This window comes from Neodiprion pinetum, chromosome 2 (assembly GCF_021155775.2).
Source record: "Neodiprion pinetum isolate iyNeoPine1 chromosome 2, iyNeoPine1.2, whole genome shotgun sequence".
Taxonomy (NCBI): Eukaryota; Metazoa; Arthropoda; class Insecta; order Hymenoptera; family Diprionidae; genus Neodiprion; species Neodiprion pinetum.
Genome location: NC_060233.1, coordinates 43,110,948 through 43,130,216, shown reverse-complemented (window position 1 = coordinate 43,130,216; position 19,269 = coordinate 43,110,948). Strand labels below are relative to the sequence as shown.

At 37.4% G+C, this 19,269-nt stretch overlaps 1 protein-coding gene across 2 annotated transcripts; it reads right to left on the bottom strand.

The window, feature by feature from the left end:
- Positions 1-314: 314 nt before the first annotated feature.
- LOC124213424 (uro-adherence factor A) lies at positions 315-16,738 on the bottom strand. 2 transcript variants are annotated; one of them, XM_046614771.2, is made up of 14 exons: positions 16,511-16,738; positions 15,862-16,055; positions 13,861-15,693; positions 13,526-13,742; positions 13,106-13,365; positions 12,760-13,026; positions 12,103-12,326; positions 11,699-12,020; positions 10,405-11,615; positions 9,149-9,312; positions 8,828-8,994; positions 4,526-8,618; positions 2,733-2,815; positions 315-2,650 (listed from the first exon to the last, which is right to left on the bottom strand). In XM_046614771.2, exons 2-14 carry the CDS (start codon positions 15,961-15,963, stop codon positions 1,928-1,930), a joined length of 9,666 nt encoding a protein of 3,221 aa, XP_046470727.1. In that variant the 5' UTR covers positions 15,964-16,055; positions 16,511-16,738; the 3' UTR covers positions 315-1,927. The 2 variants fall into 2 exon arrangements, with proteins under 2 accessions (XP_046470727.1, XP_046470728.1); XM_046614772.2 differs by having other exon boundaries at positions 13,526-13,601.
- Between the last annotated feature and the right edge of the window lie 2,531 nt (positions 16,739-19,269).

The following is a 19,269-nucleotide window of genomic DNA, read 5'->3' as shown; positions in this document are numbered from 1 at the left end:
GTACAAAAATCAAAAGATGGTTCAGTGAGACTCCTGCAAAACGGGTATATTATCCGGGGACATCTACGTGTTATTCGGTTGTGTCGAAGATCCGATTGAAACGATCGGGTATCCGCGGGCCACATTTACTACACTGGAATCCCGATTTTGTCAACATTGCGAGAGGTAAGGTCACGGTTGTTTCAGTTCAATCGTGAGTGCTCAACTGACCGGATCTACCGCATCGTCTGACAGGAGAGACTAAATTTCACGGTGCTGTGTAAAGTGAATAATAACAAAAGTTGAAAGGAAATGCGAAGGGTGAATTTTTACGATTATTTTTCATCAAAGTTTATTATAAAATATATCAGAACTTAATTAAGTACATATTCAACTACGTACGTGGACATCCTATCGATAACTGAGTAGCGTATAAATACTGTTTCATACACTAGCGCTAACATGCTCGGTATAAATAAAAGTATCGACACGAAACATCATTGTTTATGGTATTATAAAAATAAAATCCAGTCGGTACACTTGAGCTTGCTTATGTGCGCGACGGACTTGAGGAAAGTCGGTAAAAAAAATTGAAGCAGCATCGGAATTACCGTGTTTCTCGCTTTAGGAAGAGAACGTTAAGAAACAAACCTGTGACGGTAAGTGCACCCGTAAGAATATTAAGTTCGGTAGAAAGATATGATTATGATTGCCACGTAATATTTCCTTAGCTGATAAAGAGTCCTGCAGAATGGATAGTTTAGTTTAAGCCCTATGGGAATCGTGAATACGTTGAATATTGTACTATTTACATCACAACCATGAACACATATGTAAAAAAAATTAACGATGCAAGTATCCCCGCGACGTAGCTGTCACTATAATTAAATTTCAAATTTCTCCACGTACTTGAATGATAAATTCCTTGTGGATATTCCGGTTAAGGTGTACCACTCATATAATTTTAATTTAATACTAATAAATTCGAAAACTTGGTAGTAATTTTGATTAAAATGGCTCCAGTCTTTCAGTCTTCTAGGGAAATTTTGTCAAGTTCATATTAAAACAGTTGAGCCCGGCACGCTGAGCCGTAATTAGTATCCATTGTTCTATTAGTCACCTAGCCAATCATAGTTATAACAGAATAAATAACTAAATTATCAACAGAGAAAAAAAAAACAATATAAAAGAAGGTTTTTGCGTTGCATTTAGGTACAAGATTTGTAAACGAACATTTTACGATTTTTATAACAAAATCGCATGCTTGCCATACGCTCACAGATTATAATATTTGTACGTTGACAGTAGTCAGTTCGATACTGAGTTTTGAGGCAGTGAAATTACCTCATCTCTCGACCGCAGCTGCATCAATAAACTAATCGTAGCCCACTGCAGAGATATGTAACCGATGCCGCAATATTGGAAACGTAGAGATACGTCATGTCACCTTGAATTTAGGGATAACAATTACCCAAAATCTTAAGCTTACGAGTATAAGGTAAAGAATATAGGATCCAGCCTACACATTGCGAGTAATACGAAAATTAAAGAAGAATTGTACGGCTGTAAGATGACATATATAAGTTGTACAAACAGCTGTCGAAATTTGTATATGGAACGATATCACTATATACAAATTCAAGCGTGAATGTCACATTTTTCATTTACCCAGGAATATTTGAGGTAAGAGGCCACTCATGCTCAGGGGGGGGCGACAACCTGCAAGGATGGCTTAGGACACAGTCACCTCGACAGACATTAGTGCCCACTTTCACCAAACACCCGGTTTACAGTTTGATGATAAATGTTTGTCACAGTTCGAACAGTTCTTCAAGTTAGTACATCTTTGTTTCGGGAAATCGCGTTAAATTTTCATCAATCATTAACTTGAAGCATGATTGATTGTGAGTGGATCTGTGGGTTCCCACAAAATTATGCGCGATATCTTTCAACTCGTGACTTGTCGCTTCTTAATGTAAGCCATTTTAACGACGTTAGCAGCATCGAGTATAAGCGAGTCCAATATCGCGGTTGTTAGTTCATTTTTCACCGCCAATTCATCGTGATGAAACTTAGTCCATTCATCTTCCTCGGCTTGGGCCTCTCTAGCCAATAACTCGTCCACCCTGTCGCGTCGTTTCCTACTCCAACGCATAACCAGGTTCTCTCTTTGCAATTTCGTCTTGAAGCCAAATAACGTCGCAACTTCTTTGCTCACGTAGTCATTCAGACCTTCAACCGTTGTCGGAATCTTCATTGCCGGCTTTGTTTTAGCATTTGGCTTCAGCCAACTCGGTCCAGGCTTTTCGCATTCAGATTGATAAACTTCTGATATAGTTTCCTTGCAGAGGTCAAATAAAAATGTGTTGTATATTTTTCTGTCTCTTCTTGCCGTTTCGTTATTGTCTTTACTCAGCTCGCAGATTTCGGTTGGGGGCTGAAGGCTGATTATATCGTCTCCGGACTTTTTGGCTTGATAAATTAAATGCGTTGCTCTTTCAGTGAAGGATGTTAAGTCCTCCACGTTAGTTGGAACCACAGCAGGTGCCGGTGATGGCGATGTCTGCGATACGGACAATCGCCCTCCACTTGGAGGCGTGTAGGGCGGTGGTGGTTTATTTGGGATTTCTCTCACGTAGTAGGAGACCTCTTCAGCCTCTAGTTTCTTGATCTGTAAGAGTTTGATTCATTATTTCGGTATTAGGACAATGTCAAATTCTTTGCTCAAGATAATAAACTGCCTCAACTGTTACCTCTAATTCAATTTGGAGTTCTTGAATCCGGAGTAGCTTCGCCTCTAGCTCAGCGACTTCCAAACCCGGCTGTTCCAGTGACACTATAATTTTTTACAGTACAAAATATTAGTTGGTACAAGCTGCGCATAGTTGTATGGTTCATTCTTAACATTTTATTCTTTACACAATGTCATCCATGAAATAGGACAGGTCTAGCATTACTTGTTCCAGTGCTATAGGTACACGCCTAGTATCTCAAATTATTCATAATCATAATATGTTATCAAGTTAAAATGAACTTCATAAGCATTCCGTAACAATCACCACTAAATATCAATATGTAGAGTTGAAAATTGAATGTTCGTTTAGCGTTCTTGAGGGCTAATTCTTTAAATTATCATCAAAAGTGAAATCAAATTGCTATCCGAAGATGAATATCAATTGTTCTAAAGTGACAAGTGGTTTCTAACGTTTTACGATTTTTTAGTAGATACCAAGCAATTATTATATTGGTAGCTGTCGAGTAGTTTCAATAATGCGAGCATCGTCTATAATAAACCGTTATATGTCCAGGTTTATCACTAAACTTCGATTGCAATTTGATTGGTCTAAGAATTCTGTAGGAATGACTAATCATTTATCAAATTGAACAATAATTGTCCGTCAAGTATATCAGTGAATCGATAAAATTGTGCAGAAACCTGTGAACCATCATCACATTATCAATTGTATGGACAGTTTGTTATTACTTCAAAAACAATCTGTGGAGACGTTTGTAGGAAATCATGCTTCGACAATTGTAAAATATATATAGCTAGAGTGATTATTTTGTATACACAAAGGTATCAAGATCAAGCATTCATGCGACATTTAATTGGAAAAAGGAGGGCAAATCAATGTTTATTACATTCCTAGTTTTGTAGTAAATTACCTTCGAGGTAAAAATTGTCTTGATATTGTTATTCTGAAAATAAACAACATATGGCTGTACCACAGATGCTTCACACATTAGCCAAAAATGAGTATTGCAAAAATTAGGATTTGATTTATCGATAAATATAAAATAGCACACAGAAATAATTCAATACAGCGAAGCACGTCACAGCAAATACTTGTAGCCCAGGCTAATAATTCTAATAATCGTACAGAAAATTTAGCTATCAAAGTACCAGCGTTGAGTATCAAAGTGTGTATCATAATTTTTCATGGCGGGTGCATCATAACAAAAGGGAAGAACATTTTTATAGCTGCAATTTTTTGTCGATAATATGATGAAAATTCTAAATATTGACTTATAACTTTGGAATCTCTACATAATTCCCTAATTCTGTGCACCACAGCAAGGAGAGAGAGAGAATAAAGAAATGAGGAGCTGCTGATTGAAAATTTGCCCATGATTCGTCTGCACAGAGTCCTAAACTACATTCCAATTAAAATTACAAGAACTTTCAAATATATTTGTGTTTGTGTGAAACGTAAAAAATGCACTTTCGATGTAGGAAAATTTTATGGCACACGTGGCTAGTAAATTAATGACAGTATGCATATGCAGTGCTTCACGATTACCAATTGTTCAATAGTATAAACGAATATCTAGATAAACAACAATAACATATTTTCGAAAATTCGACCCCAGAATATGAATAATACAGTATACAATAGAATAGAACTGTATAAGTAATATATCTCGGCGAGTGTTGATCTCGTGTTTGCAAAATTAGATTCTATGCTGACAGTGAATTATAGAAAATATTCAATACTTGTGAATATTATTGTGAGACATTTGGTATAATTCATTGAATGAAAATTACCTTTTAACTTGTCGATCATAGCTTCAATGTCTTTTTCAGATGTGGCGATGACTGGTGTTGCATTGAATTCATTCTTCAGTTTAATGTTTTTCGTCTCGGAATTATTTTCATTTGCTAGCAGATCATCATCTAAGGCTTCGATGTCCAGCCTAGAATCGTTGGGATCTCTAGGTGAATCTATTTCTATTTCTGACACGCTTCTCGGTGTTTCAGCCTCCTCGCTAGATTCAGATGGCAGTTCAACTTCATACTTTTGTAAATTATCTTCAGATTTACCCGATACCTGAGACTCGTCAGATTTTTGTGAAGCACAATCCGATTTATCGGCTACATCGCTTTTGTACAATATATCTCTAGATTTTTCAGAATGAATAAGTTCCGGTAATAAATCTGCAGAGTTTTGAGATTTTTCACTGTTTTCAAATCCAGCATGTAATCCATGTATGGGTTCGTTGATAGCTTGAAGTTGCAAGTTGGATTCTCGTGTCTCATCCAACTTGTCAAAACTTTCTTGCAGAATTTCATCACACTGATTTTCCAAGTTTGCAAGTGCTTCAACAGTCATTTGAGGTTCCTGTTCATCGGAGTGTTTTAATTTCAAAGTGTCCACCTTGTTCTCAACATTTTCTAAAGAACTTTTCCCAAACAATGGTATCAGACTGCTCTCCTCAATAGTGTGTACATGTACATTGATGTTACCCAAATGTTTAACTTTTTTCAGCTCCTCATAAGACTTCCCCTTATCGTCATTATCATCACCAAGTCCGGTATCCTCACTTAATTTGGTTATAATTAAGTTTTGCTTTAATTGTTCATTAGCAGAACCCAGATTTGATTGATGCGATATAATATCATATTCAGAAGACTCTGAGAGTATTCTGGTTTCGCCTATTAGTGAAATCTGCTCAGGAATTTCTACGCTCTTGATAGATTTATCAGACAAGTTATCGAACTTTTGTGATGCTGTATCCACAGATTCTTCTTGAATTTGTTGAGTTGATTCTTCCTTAGTAGAATAACCTTGAGCTTTATAACTTTTCACGTCAGCATCAGGTAAGCCAATATCTGCTGATATTTTGGTATCAAATATTTGCGATTCATCGTGTTGACAGGGTATTTTCAACCTTTCGATAGGGTTATACGTATCTACTAGATTCCCTATAAACATCCTTGTTTCTACGACCGATTCCTTATCGTTCTGATGCTGAATATCAGTTTGATGCATAGAAATATCCAATTTTGTTGATTCTCTGGTGAATTTTGTTTGACATGTACCGAATTTGTCTGGATCTTCTTTATTCCTTATTTGACCCGTTTCCAGCTCATCCAGGGACTTAGTAGAGTGACTCTCAACAGCAACGCTACTTGACGTCTCTGGCTTATCACTGGGAATAGATGAAATTTCTATCTCAATATCATGTGAAACATATTCAGTCTTCTGTTCGTGAGCTGTTTGGTTTGTCTTTTCAGGTATATCAATTTGTTGAGGAAAACCAGATTCATTTAGAATTTGTTCAGGCTGTTCAGAAGTCACTTTCGTTTGAAGAATCAACCTTTTATTAGGAATATGTGATTCAGTAATTGGTAATTCAAACCCAGCATCAGATCGACGGGGTATCGATGTCAAGGCTTGAAAATTTTTACATAATTGTTCAGACTTCTGGAGCAGTTCACCTATTTTTTTCCCATTATTTTCAGGTGTGATTAAAAACTGTTGAGATTTTTGCGACGCTTGATTTGTTTTCTGAGTGATTTCATCTAAAATTCTCAATACATCTTCAGATTTTTGTGTCATTTGATATTTCTCTGGCAATCTACTGGACTTCTGATATAATTCCCGTTCGGATCTTTGCTGTTCAGATTTATCCATAATTTCTGAAACCTCCAAATTTTCTTCTGATATATCTTCGTACTCCGGATCTTTGATCGTTTCAAATGTGGATTTCTGATCTGAATGTTCAAAATTCGTCTCTAGTAGTTCAGGAGGAGGCGTTTCAGTTATGTTTTTACTGCTCACAATCTCTATATTATCATTCAAACTATGAACGGGTCGGTTTGTTTCATTGGATGTTTGAAACGAATCTTCTTTCAAGTTACACTCGTCAGGCATTTTCGAAGCAGGTTTTTCAAGGCTTTCCTTTTCAACAAATTGTTCTAACACTACAGGTTCTTCAAATGCATGCGGGTGTGAGTTTGAACATGCCTCAATGGCATCAGCATCCTCTAATAGATTATCACATTCTAAACTTCCGCTTAATGTGAAGTCTTTTTTAGCTTCAGATGAATTTGAAATGATTTCCGCAATGGACATGATATCGTTTTTCAAAGAATTCAAGTGGTTGATTGCTTCCGCATCTTTATTCTCTTCAAAGGATGCATTTATTTCGATACTTTTTGTATTGATGTCGACTCTGTCAGGAGATTTGACATGGTCAGATATAATTGATTTCTCAATTTCGTTCAAGATTTCTCTACTTCTTGCTTTGAAATCAATTTCCTGTTCGGAGTATGTTCGTAGTGCCGTATCTTCAGGCACTATTTTCTGCATTATTTCAGACACCTGTGCATTCAAGTCTTTCTCATTAAAGTCAACGTTTTCGCGCTCTTCATCTACAATATATGTAGCATTCTTATTCGAATTAAACATAAGTTCTTGGTCACTGAAATTATTTGGATGGTCTAAATCAGTGACATCTGTGGAAGTTCCCTTGTCTGAGTCATTCACAAGAACACCAACTACCTGTTCTTCCTTGTCAGACTTTGATTTGTTGTCTGATGATTTACTAAACTGCGACATCATTTCGGAAAGAGCTTTGAGGTCATTTTCAAGTGTACTTATATCATCGTTCAAATTTTTATTGCCCAGCTCCAGAAAGCTTAGTTTGTTGGAAATTGATTCAGATTCCTGAACAGATTCCTCAAGCACGTCTTCATCAATGTCAGAGCGTCCTTTTGTAGTAAGTGCTTCATCCAGGATAATTTGTGGGGCATTCTGTCCAGAACTCGATCTCGAAGTGACACTGATCAATCCATCGGTTACGTTGTCAATACTAGAATTTTTAATCAGATGTACTTCCGAGGGACTCGTATCTGATCGTACCTCGGAATCTGTAATTTTAGTTAAAATACGTGTTGATGAAATCAATTGTTGACTTTCCGATATGCAAACGTTCTTATCATCTCTCTGAGAAATTTCCTCAAGCATGTAATCACTGATAGTTTCACCATCTGAAATCGCATGTGGTGACGAGTTGCACTCCACAATACTTCTGTGATTGCGTTTTTCCAAGTCCGATAAAATTTCGGTAGGAATATCTTTTGAAATTGACGGTTGAATGGAAATGCTGTAACATCTTGAATATTCAACATCAGTAACTGTTTCCACGGGCTTGGACTGTACTTCTTGGAGGGAAGTGGTAGTTTCAATGCTCTCCGGAATTGAGTCTGGTTCGCGATTTGAAGAAGCTCTTGATGCGCCTGACGTGATACCCTCATTACGGATTTCTTTATGTCGTGGCAATTGTAACTCTTTGCGACTGGAATCGGATTTACACTGTGAACTCACTATGGAAATTTCATCTATTGATCTTTCTGACGACGATCTTAAATTCGATGCACGATTACTTTCTTCAATTTGCTCAGATATCGACTGATTTCCTATATAGTCGGAAGTAATGTCTGGTTCTTTCGAGGCAGTGCTTTTAACGTCTTCAAAGATTGATTTTATATTTTCGGTTTCAGCTTTTCTCTTAGCACTTATCATTTCGGATCGATCGGTGACATCACTGGTGGCAGACCTTGGCGATTTTTTGTAACTTGAAATACGTTTTGAATTTTCACTTCCGTACATTTCCAAATCTTTATGCTGATTATCGTCAGACATCAAACCTCTGATTTCAGATTCCGAACGGGACTTCAGTAAATCGCTATTTTTATATATTTCTTTGATTCTTTTAATGGGAATCTCTGGTATCTTGAAATCAGTTAGTGATTTTGATTCAATAGCAAGTTTGTCCGATAAGCCATCATTCGCTACTGCGCCTCGTTTGTTCTCCAACTTCTTACGCATTTCGTGGATCGTTGTATCGTATTTCTGTTATCAACAAATCCATGTAACAACGAATTAGGTTTAATTATTTTAAAATCCATTTGCATTCTATTGATTATCAGTAAATGTATATACATATAACAGAGTAGATATAATAGAGTAGAGCATATTGTAAATTTTATTGTCAATTGAATGGGCATCCAAAGTTAGAGCACACAATGGACTGTTAGATATGTCTCTACCTAATAACGTACCTTGATTTGGTTGAGAAGATTCGTTTCCAATGCTTTCAGCCTCTGTTTAGCTTGCCGTTTAGCTTCTCGTTTTAATCTAGTCATTTCAGTTCGTCGCTCTGCAAGCTTCTCAGCTAACATTTCAATTCTGCTTTCCACGTCGCTTGTATCTGATGATATGGTTGTATCTAATAATGGAAATTCATATCAATTGAGTTAGTTACGAACATAAAAAATCTTTCAAATACTTGTAGTGAATCAATAAATCTGTCGCTGTCTTGTACTGTAAATAATTAGGTGAATAATTTGCAAGAATAAGAGTTGAGAATCGGGATTCTTTACCATGATACGATACAGCATTATGAGTACCACTGACGAGTTTGATCATTGCTTCCTCCATGCGAGTAACACGGTTTTCCTCGGCACGGAGTCGTGAGTGCCATGCAATCCACTTCTCTACACAACTTCTACGTGAAGCGAGAGCTGCTTCCCTAGCACTTAATATTCTAGAAAAATAAACAAACCGATTATTTAATGTCAGGAAAAAAATATCTCGGAGACTCCGGATAACAATGCCAGACCCGTTAGAGTAATAGGTAAAGTTGCTTCTATCTACTCTACTTATACTTTTTGGGAAACAAGGGATAGTTGAACTGTGTTATATGCAAAATTAAAGGTTGTCACGAATTTTCATTTGCGAAACTTCCCAACTTCTTCAGATTATCCAAATGGTAAATTCACTTGTTAGATACAACTTTAAGATTCTTTGTACAAACTATGGGGCAAGACATGGCATCGAAAGTAATGCCCATTAATAATCCTACTATCATTTTCGAAATTCTGCGATAAGCATCATAGCGAATCGTGATAAGAGTGCAAATTATGATCTTAGTTAAATTTTGCACAAGGTGATACTTGGAAAACAAGTTTTTGCCATAGATAAGTGAACTATGATTACTCGAAACATTAGTACCACGCTTGTAAGCTCAAGATTTATGACGAACTTCACATACTTCTTCTAACTTTTCCAGTTCTCCAAGTTTGTGACGACTTTGCTGGAGGAAATGTCTTCATTCTAGTACTTATTTTTGATCAAAACATAAAACTCAGGCAGTCCCAAGCATTCATCGATGATTTTAACTAATTAAAATAGGTTCAAATGGTTCATATACTACGAGCAAAAATGTGAAGAATATCACACATAAACGAGGATTTTCTTTGGAAAGGGAGACGCTTGGAAATCAGATCTTTTCAACAGGGCAAAATTGCGAGGACTGAAGTATCTTCGGTACAAGTTAGAGACACGTAGCAGAAAATCTATTTTTAACAGTACACGGCAAGCAAATACGCATTTTCAAGTTATTATTAGACCTGTGCCCGAGTGCAATATATAGACACTGTGTTCCTTAAATAATTTGCATTGTGTTGGGGTCAAAATAAAATACCTGCAAATTTCGAACAAATACCAACTTCGATTTGTGCTATAATTTGAGCTGCATATGAAAAAAAATAAGTTTTGCACTAACATAGAAGATCGTCGATTGTTTCTATGATTGAAGGAATTACCAGAATAAAAGAAAAAGCAAGTATATACGTACTGATCGAGTTTTTTGCTTGTTCTGAAGTGATGATCTTGTGCTCGTATTACAACAGATCGAGAATAACTTTTTTCACTTTCTCCTGAACTATGATGTGAAATGGTAAGCGTGCTGACTTGCGACCTCGTAGACATATTTCCCACATTTTGGAAATTTCCATCTTGTCTTCCAGAAATACTCCGCATATTTTCGGAATCTTTCGAAGGAACATTCTCTTTGGCCTCGTGTTCGTTTGCTATATTTTTAAGAATTTGATAATTCTTTTCTTTGACGGCTTTTGAGTGTTTAACTAGTGCATGCAGGGAGCTCTGACTTTCATTAGCTTCAAGATCTGTCAACAAATTTTCAAAATCCTCTTCAGACTGGGCTTCATCTTTCTCCATTTTAGATCGTTTGCTATGGTACTTCATAATTTCTTCTGGAATTTGTGAACTCGATTTTGATCGCATAATATTTTCGGATAGAATGTCAGATGATGATTTGGATTTTAAACTCCTTGACCCCTTGCGTTTTGAATTCGACTTGATCTTAGAACTGTTTTGCGATTTCTTGGAACTCTCTTTGCTGATCATTGACGTATTTTGTGTCTTCTTTGAACTCTTAGAAGTCATCTCTGAAATATCTTCAACAATATGTGATGATTTCGATTGCCTTGAACCTAATTCTTCCGCAATATCGTCAGATTCTGTGTTTAAATTCTCCGAAACAAATGGATTCTTTTGATATAACAATTCTTTTTCACGTTTCAGTTTCAAGTTTTCAAAATTAATTTCAGTTGCTTGTGAAGACTTTGACTTTTTTGAAACCTCATCCACCAGAGTATCGGATTCAGATTTAACATTATCGCAAATTGATTTGTCCAACTCATTCAACGCAGACTTTGGCTGGAGCTCCTTCACCTTTGGTTTTTCCAACCCAGTGAGAATGTCCTGTTTACTTAATTTCTTAGAACTAATGTTGGATTCAATATCAGTTCCATGCAATTTATGGTGTAAAATATCTAGTTTCGGCATCACTTCTTTGTATTTACATGGTTTTGTCTCATACTTTAGCTTCGCATCGGATGTTTGGGCTGCACTGTGAATTTTTTGTTCTTTTGCAAGAAATTTTTGTGAGTCTGGAGATAAGATATTACAGTCAATAAAAGATGTATCAGATGGTTCTGTCATATTATCAAATTGATCAGCTTTAATCAATCTTGTATCCTGTCCCTGAAAAATAATATCCAAAATTAGAAAGGTCTCCATACTTGCACAAGACCGAATGTTTTTAGTGGTATGATGAAAAATCTCACCTCTTGGCTGGAAGCAATGTCAGACCTCGGCATCTTCCCTTCATATTTGTGTAACTTTCCTTCGGCTCCATGAGATTTCATTTCCATATGAGAACGGTCAAGTTGTGACTTATCTGAATCTAGAAGTGAGCTCATGGAACTCGGACTCCTAATGTCATACCCTTTCATAGGGCCGGATAACCGTCGCGGGGATTGATTGTCCGCGCTTCTCTTTAATTTTGTTAGAATATTTTTCGTAGACATTTGAGGATTCAACATGTTTCTTTGTTTTTGAAGCATAAGTTTACGCTCCTGACTAGCCTTTTTGTGTAGTTCCTTCAACCTAGCAAATTACAGTTATCAAAGGGTGATGATAAAAAAAATAAAAAAAAATAAAAAAAATATGCAGAATCGACTGCGTTTACCTGTTCATTTCGTCTTTCTCTTGTTGCAATTTTAAAAGCAAGGCTCTTTGCTTTTTCTTTACTGAACTGATTCGGCTATCTTGACCCATATCTCGTAAGGCACGTTTTTGTTCTTCCAATTTAACCAGCTTTTTTGTGCGATCATTCAAAGTCTTTTCCCGAGACTTAAAAAGCATTTCAATTTCATCAAATCTTTGTTTTTCGTCTTTAATCAATTGAGCCAACTGAAATAGATTGCGTTTCATAATATTAATCACCTGTTTAGAAGCGAATTTCCCTACTATAAGTGAAACAAATCAGTTTTAAAATAATATATTTTGAAACGATTACAATGTACCTTTGGACCAGTTACTCTTTAGCGCCCAAAGGGAACACATAAGCAAAACTGAGAACAATTAATTGTACCTAAAGTTCATACAAGCAGAACTGTCTAGCACTTGGATTACATAGGGAGTAAAATGCTGGCTATGCGTAGTCTCAGAGACTATGTAGTTTTCAGGTAAAATAAAGTACGGTCACCCACACTCAAAGCAATATGAGCAATAAGGAGTAAATGATCTATCAAATGCAGGATGTGGACATTATTGCGCACAAGCTATATCTAACTCAGTGATGGAAGAGTATTTTTCAATTTTGTACAAAAAATAGCAGGTGTACCTCTGAATCAAGATATTTGTTAAAAGAGCAGGTAACGTCTCTTGTTGAAATACTAATTTCAGTCCCAGTTTCAGTTTTGATTGAAGACGTTGTTTCATGCAAACTGATTTCTGACATCGTGTGCATTCTGCTCGGCAACGAAACATTTTCGATTTGGTCAAAATCTTCAAATTGATTGAGCGATTCGAACGAAAGCTGAGGAATTTCTTCTATATCTGATGTTTCTCTTTCATATGTTATACCAGGAATTTGTCTGGCTGGAGAAATCTGTACATAAAAAATTGTTTGCATAAAAAAATCAAGTACAACTTCATACAATCACACTGTCGTCAGAAATTACACATACATATCTACGCCTAACCCTGTGTGTGTCTGTTTGTGTTGCAATATCATTTGCAGTCTGAGTTTGAACCTCCGTTACTCTGACAGATGTACGATCGTTCTTTTTCAAGAAATTATCAGAGTCTGCCAGGGTCTTATCCTGGGAGTGTTTAACACGTCCAGGCGTTCTAACGGATTTGGTATTAGGATTTTCATTGCTCGTATTCATCACTTCAACATTAGGATCATTTGTTTCATTGATGTGGTGTGGTGGTAAATCTCCAGCTTGAAAAAGACAAGAGAATTTATTTGAAATTATACATTGTACGTGAATGTGAGTATGGTGGAAAAACACCAACTTGTAAAAGACAGAGAATTTATTTGGATTATACATTGTAGGTGATTTCGATTGTTTCCAGATTAATACGAATGTTTGTCTACTCACTTTTTTCGATTGTTTCCTGATCCGCTTTGCTCTGGTTTTCCTGATGTCTTTCTGCATCGATGGTATCTCTGCCCGCCTGCAAAAGCATCAAATTCTTTCGTCTCATTTCGTTTTCTTTTAGCTTTTCAACATTCATCACCTGCCACAGTGATTCATTGAATGAATCTAGCAGGCGTAATTCGGCTTGAAATTGCATGTGCAATGCTGTTGGGTGTAACTGCAAATTTACACACACAATAAAAATGCACTGAATTGAATATTTTGAAACATGTACGGACTGCTGTATGTTTGATATAGAAAAATATTCAAGTGATTCAAGTTTTGTGTAATCTTACCAGTTGAATACCATTGACCTCCGCTTGAACGTTATTAGCTGGTTTGTGTTTTGGACTGCGTAGATCATTCTCACTATCTGATTTGTGCGAAAAATTTTTCCTTCGTTTTGACCGAAGTAGTAAATTAATATCCGGTGTTACTAGGTCACAGAATTCATTTTGCTCTCCGTAACTTTCATCCCTGAATGAAATTCTTGTTGGGTCTAAAATGATTTCTGAGAATGATTTGGATTGCGGATTTATGTATTCAGAGTTTAACTTGCTTTGGGATGAAGTTGTACTACTGTCAACTTGATTTATTGGATTCTCAGCTAATTTCGAGTCCACATTTAGGCTTTGGCTCGAAAACTTGTCAGTGCTGCTTGCATTTCCCGAATTTTCATGATGCTTTTCCATTTGAGTTGATATTTGACAACTATGATCCGATTGCTCTGCTTCGCGAGATGTTTCACTACTTTTTGATTGTTGTAACGATGTTTCATTTCTCATTATATCATCAGTCTTACTACTTGAATCTTTTCTACACTGTTTCTCGGTCTCTTTGGAGCTTGAAGCACAAGCAGATTTAATCTCTTCTGAAACATCCAAGATATTCATGTCTTCAAATTCCATTTCTGTGTTGGATGGTTTCTGTTTTTCATACGATTGTCTAATTTGTGACTTGGGGTGGTTTTCAAGTTGTTTTGGTTGTCCTTGAGAGGGCAATTTCGTAGCGTGCTTTTGCTGTTTGCAATTCAATAATTCTGGATTTTTGTACTTAACATCGTTTAAGTTTTCAGTAGATTTTCCTTTAAAATTATCCCTAAGCGTAATTCTTTCGTGTATTTTCATATTATTTTCTGAACTTGAATCATTTTCAGAATTTTTAGTTTTCGTTTCTGATGATCGTTCTCGACTTGATCTTAAAGCCTGCATGCTAACTGATCTGTGTTTCTTATCATCGCTTTTTTTTACTGTAGAAGTTATAAAATTTTTACTCTTAGGCTTTTTTAAAGCAAAGTCACTCTCTCTTGGTAAGCTGCTCAAAAAGTTTTCTGACCTCAGCATCTCAGATACCGAATCAGCAGATTCCTCCGCATCTTTTCTAGAAACATGCTTTGACAATTTGGACCTTCTAGGTGTCTCTTTGAGTGAGTCGTCTTGCCTCGCAAGCGCTAAATCATCTTTTTTGATTCTTTTTGACCTATTCTCTTTTTCCCTTGAGCTATCTCTAATGTGTTCTTTTTTCTTAGTCGAACTAGAACCGATAGACAAATCCGGGATTTTTAGTGGCTCTATATTCTCACAATTTTTACTCTGGGACCCCTCGAGTACACTAAAATCTAGCTTTCGATGAACCTTCTCGGCACTTTTCGGCAATTTGTTACAAGCCGGGGAAACTTGCTCGTCCAGCCCGTGTATATCAAATTTTTTATTACCAAAGCCCCCTGCTGTTTGAAATGAATAATCCAAAGTCTTTGGGGAGATTTTCAGATCAGGAACTTTCAGCGGCTTTATAAAATCCATTTTTTGTACAACTTGATTGATACTGCGTTTGAAATCAGTGTTCGTGTTATTAGCACCTCTATCAGTTTGAGGCTTGTCAAGATTCTCAGGTTCGTAAGCTCGTTTACATGCCTCGGCATGCATATTAAGTGCAAGCTTACGCTTAACTGCTGTTATGAAGGTGAAGGGATAAGGTTGTACGGGATGATAGGTGAGAAGGGTTTCCAACCCCTTGATATCCGATTTTGTCTGCAGATTGGAAAATCCTTCTGCTTCGCTCTGATTTACATTTGGATTGCTTTGCCGCAACTGTTCATTGATTTTGAAGCTCTGTAGAGCCTGCGATGCCTGCAACGTTAATAAAGGGACGCAGTTGAACTATTTAATTTTTTATTCATTTTTTTTCGAGTGGCATACTCAATTAAATTATTCTGTTGATTCTCACGGATACAAGTACCAAATTAATGAGCCTTGTTATTCAATAAAATAGGAAAATAGGATCAAAATATATCTTACAGCTGCTGAAGACTCGGCACGTCTGACGATAACATCAGGATCGGTAAAGAACACATATTTCTTTTTCGTATCTGTCTCTTCTTTGTTAATGTTGCTCTTCATATTCTCATTGCTCGTTTAAAAATCCAGCATATTGGAATATATATATATATATATATGTATATATATATATATTTCATCAAACAACGACACTCCTGGAACAATGATACACTGTAACAAATTTTCTTGCTAAAGGCAGGGTGAGTAATAATTTTTCGTAAAAACTGTCTAATACGTTGTTCTATGCTACGTGCCCAAGTAATTTAGTAATAATTGTTAGGCATAACAACATCAGACTAAGAACGGGATGGAAAATCAATTATTTGTTATGCTTACACAATAGTGTCAATTTTCAATGGAATAAACAACACATAACGATTGAGAAACTTGTGAAAATTGTAAGATTCTCATGGAATCGACGCGATTGATTCGGTTAGGTTAGGCTAACATTGAATCGCTACGAATAATTGGGATAACAGGTACGTTATTTTTCAAATCAAACGTACGAAACGGGTATTGTGCATACATGCATACGTATAGAAAATGAATACGTTGTGAGATCCATAACCTAGAGGGCGACGCTGAATTGAACAAAAATTTTAATACGCACCTTCTCACCTTATACCTATAAAATATGCATACATCGGAACTAGGTTGCACGACAGACTTATTTATTCGTAATACATTTTTCGGATTGATCATACCAGGCGTCAAATCTATGTTAATTAAAGTATTCCAGGTACAGATGTATGCACGTAAAATTCACGATTCATCAAAGTCCGCGCTGCTTTTCCCGACATTCTAGAGATGGCACGACTGTGAAACCGTCAAACGCGCGCAGAACGCAGGCCATTACGATGACAGCGATCACGTGGTATGTTTCAAACAAGTATGCCTGCGCCTTCGAACGGCGCGCGCCGGTGTTTAATAAAACCGTTACGCCCGCGCCGCTGACACTTGACGCCGATATTTGTCCGCGGAAACGGGATCGATAAATGAACCGATCTGCACCTCATCTTGGCTACTCCGATTTGCAAGAGGAAGATAAAGAAAAAAAAAAGTCTACCTATATTCATCGAACCGATGTTTAGTAACGCGAGGCTTCAAGATTAACAGTGATGCTGCGATTCTGAGCGAGAACGTAAGTTGAATCTATAGGGATTCGATCGGTCGAATTACGATTTAAAAACCGAGAATTTATTTTCCTAAACTACCGAAGTACCATAAGCCGAACTACAGCATAGCAGCTGTAATAAGCGATCTGAAGTATTGTTGCGAGATAATATTGCCGATACCATAACTGTGGTGACTTCGTTAATATTGTTCCGCAGGAATATCTCATTACTCTGGTCACCCTGTAACAGTTCTTCTATGGTTACTTTCGGAATCGCGTTTTTTGCCCGATCACCTTGTGTCATTTAAATTATTTATTATAACGTGTATCGATACAACATGCATATACAGGATGATATGTATACAACACTCATTCGACGCGATGAAAATAAATGCAAAAACTGCGGTGTCGCCTTCCATGTACAAGTGCCTATCCGGAACCAGAAAGAAAACAATACCAAAATAAAAGTTTGAGATAGGAACAACATAAAATGGAAGATGTTTCTCTCGTGGAGGGGGGCTTACGAATAATTGCGTCGAGGAATTGAGTTTTCTATCAGTTTTACGCAACGGCCAGAGTATTATAATTTTGTATTAGGTACGGGCACACATGCATATACGAGTCAATACCGATACGAATGAATGGCCGTTCAAGACTCTGATTTAATAATCCGCAGGCAGTTTACGTTGTTCAGCGGTCGACATAAACCTCGTTTCACACCTCAGCTCTAGTATGAGTTATGTGCATGCATGCCTAGAACTTTGGGCAGCCACACACTGATGTTGCGCAAGCTGCAGAAAGGTGAGTGGAAAAGAGTCCAGCTTGCTCCAACGACTGCCGAGCAGCGTACCAATGTGTCAATAATGTATGTAACCCAGGTAGCACGCATGGCAAAGATGCCGACTATCGAAATAATGTCGGCAAAATGCTGACTACTAGCCTGATACTTGGCTGATGACGGTCAACAAGCCTGAAGCTGAAGGTGGTCTCGAGCATATGTTTCACCCGAATAGGTATGCGGTGGTGTATTTAAGGTCCAGAAATATATGTCCTCGCGGAAACGTCGAAATCGAGACCGAGTTGTAGCAAGAATGAATGTAATCGTACAGTACATTGCCATAGGGCATGTTAATATAGGATCGACGAAATCTTGTAGATATTAAAATTTCAAGGTTTCATTGCAGTCCATTTTTGTGTTAGCAAGTCGATTTACAGCCAACTTTCATGCCGGTATAAAAGATTTCATCGACGATCTGGAGGACATTCGTGAACTCTTGGCTTTTTTCGTCATTCGTTTCAAATAAATTGAATGATTATTACCTCTTGCCAGTCATAGTCAGACATGAGTCGATATTGTGTGCCGCTCGTGAACGTTGCGAATGCCCAGGGTAGCTGCAATTTACCACCATATTATCGACGTTGGCTGCGCTTAGAATACAGACGCACTCTGCAGTACAGGATGTCAGAGAGATCCGCACTCGCGGTGCGTGCATGGTCACGAACCGTTGAAATTGACACAATTTCAATGACTCCTCCTACGTGCCAGGTTCGATATACCGCTAATAACAGCTATCTAGTCGAGATTTTCGCGGTGCGCAACTCTTTCCCCCTCGAAGTATATTAGATGGAAATACAGGCGTGTGTAGTTTCACTTGCGATATTCGTTGGGTCAGTTGGGTACCGATATAAGGCACGTCATTTTTCGTTATGCACGGAGAAAATCGACGACCCACGCCGGCATAAATTGTCCGCAGACTAGATGGCGTACGTATAGATCGTTAGACTCTGTAGACAACGGGAATTATATTTTCCTACGACGAAATATTGTATCGCATCGTTCTTCACTTACTGCACCTGATCATCCTTGTAACCGCGGTTCTCCATGCTACGTATACCGTATGTAACTACGGCTCTCCACCCACCCGTGACTTGTGGTGCATGACCGTTCGCATGAAGTTGGGAAAAAAACCACATTCTAGTTCACATTATATGCTTACGATATCACTGAAATCCTTCGAGTTTCCACGGTTGCGGTGTCTAATACATCAGGCAGGTATGCACAATGTACAACAATATATATCCTGCACAAAGTCATTCTTGTATCCCGAAGAGAGACACTGTTAAGGCGCTCGGCTGATCGTGAGAGCTAATTATTAACGAAATTATTGTAATCCCTAATTCTCGTCTAACGTGCTCAATATTGCACGAAAACAGTCTCACGATGGCTCATTTTACTCCTCGTTCTTGCCGGAATT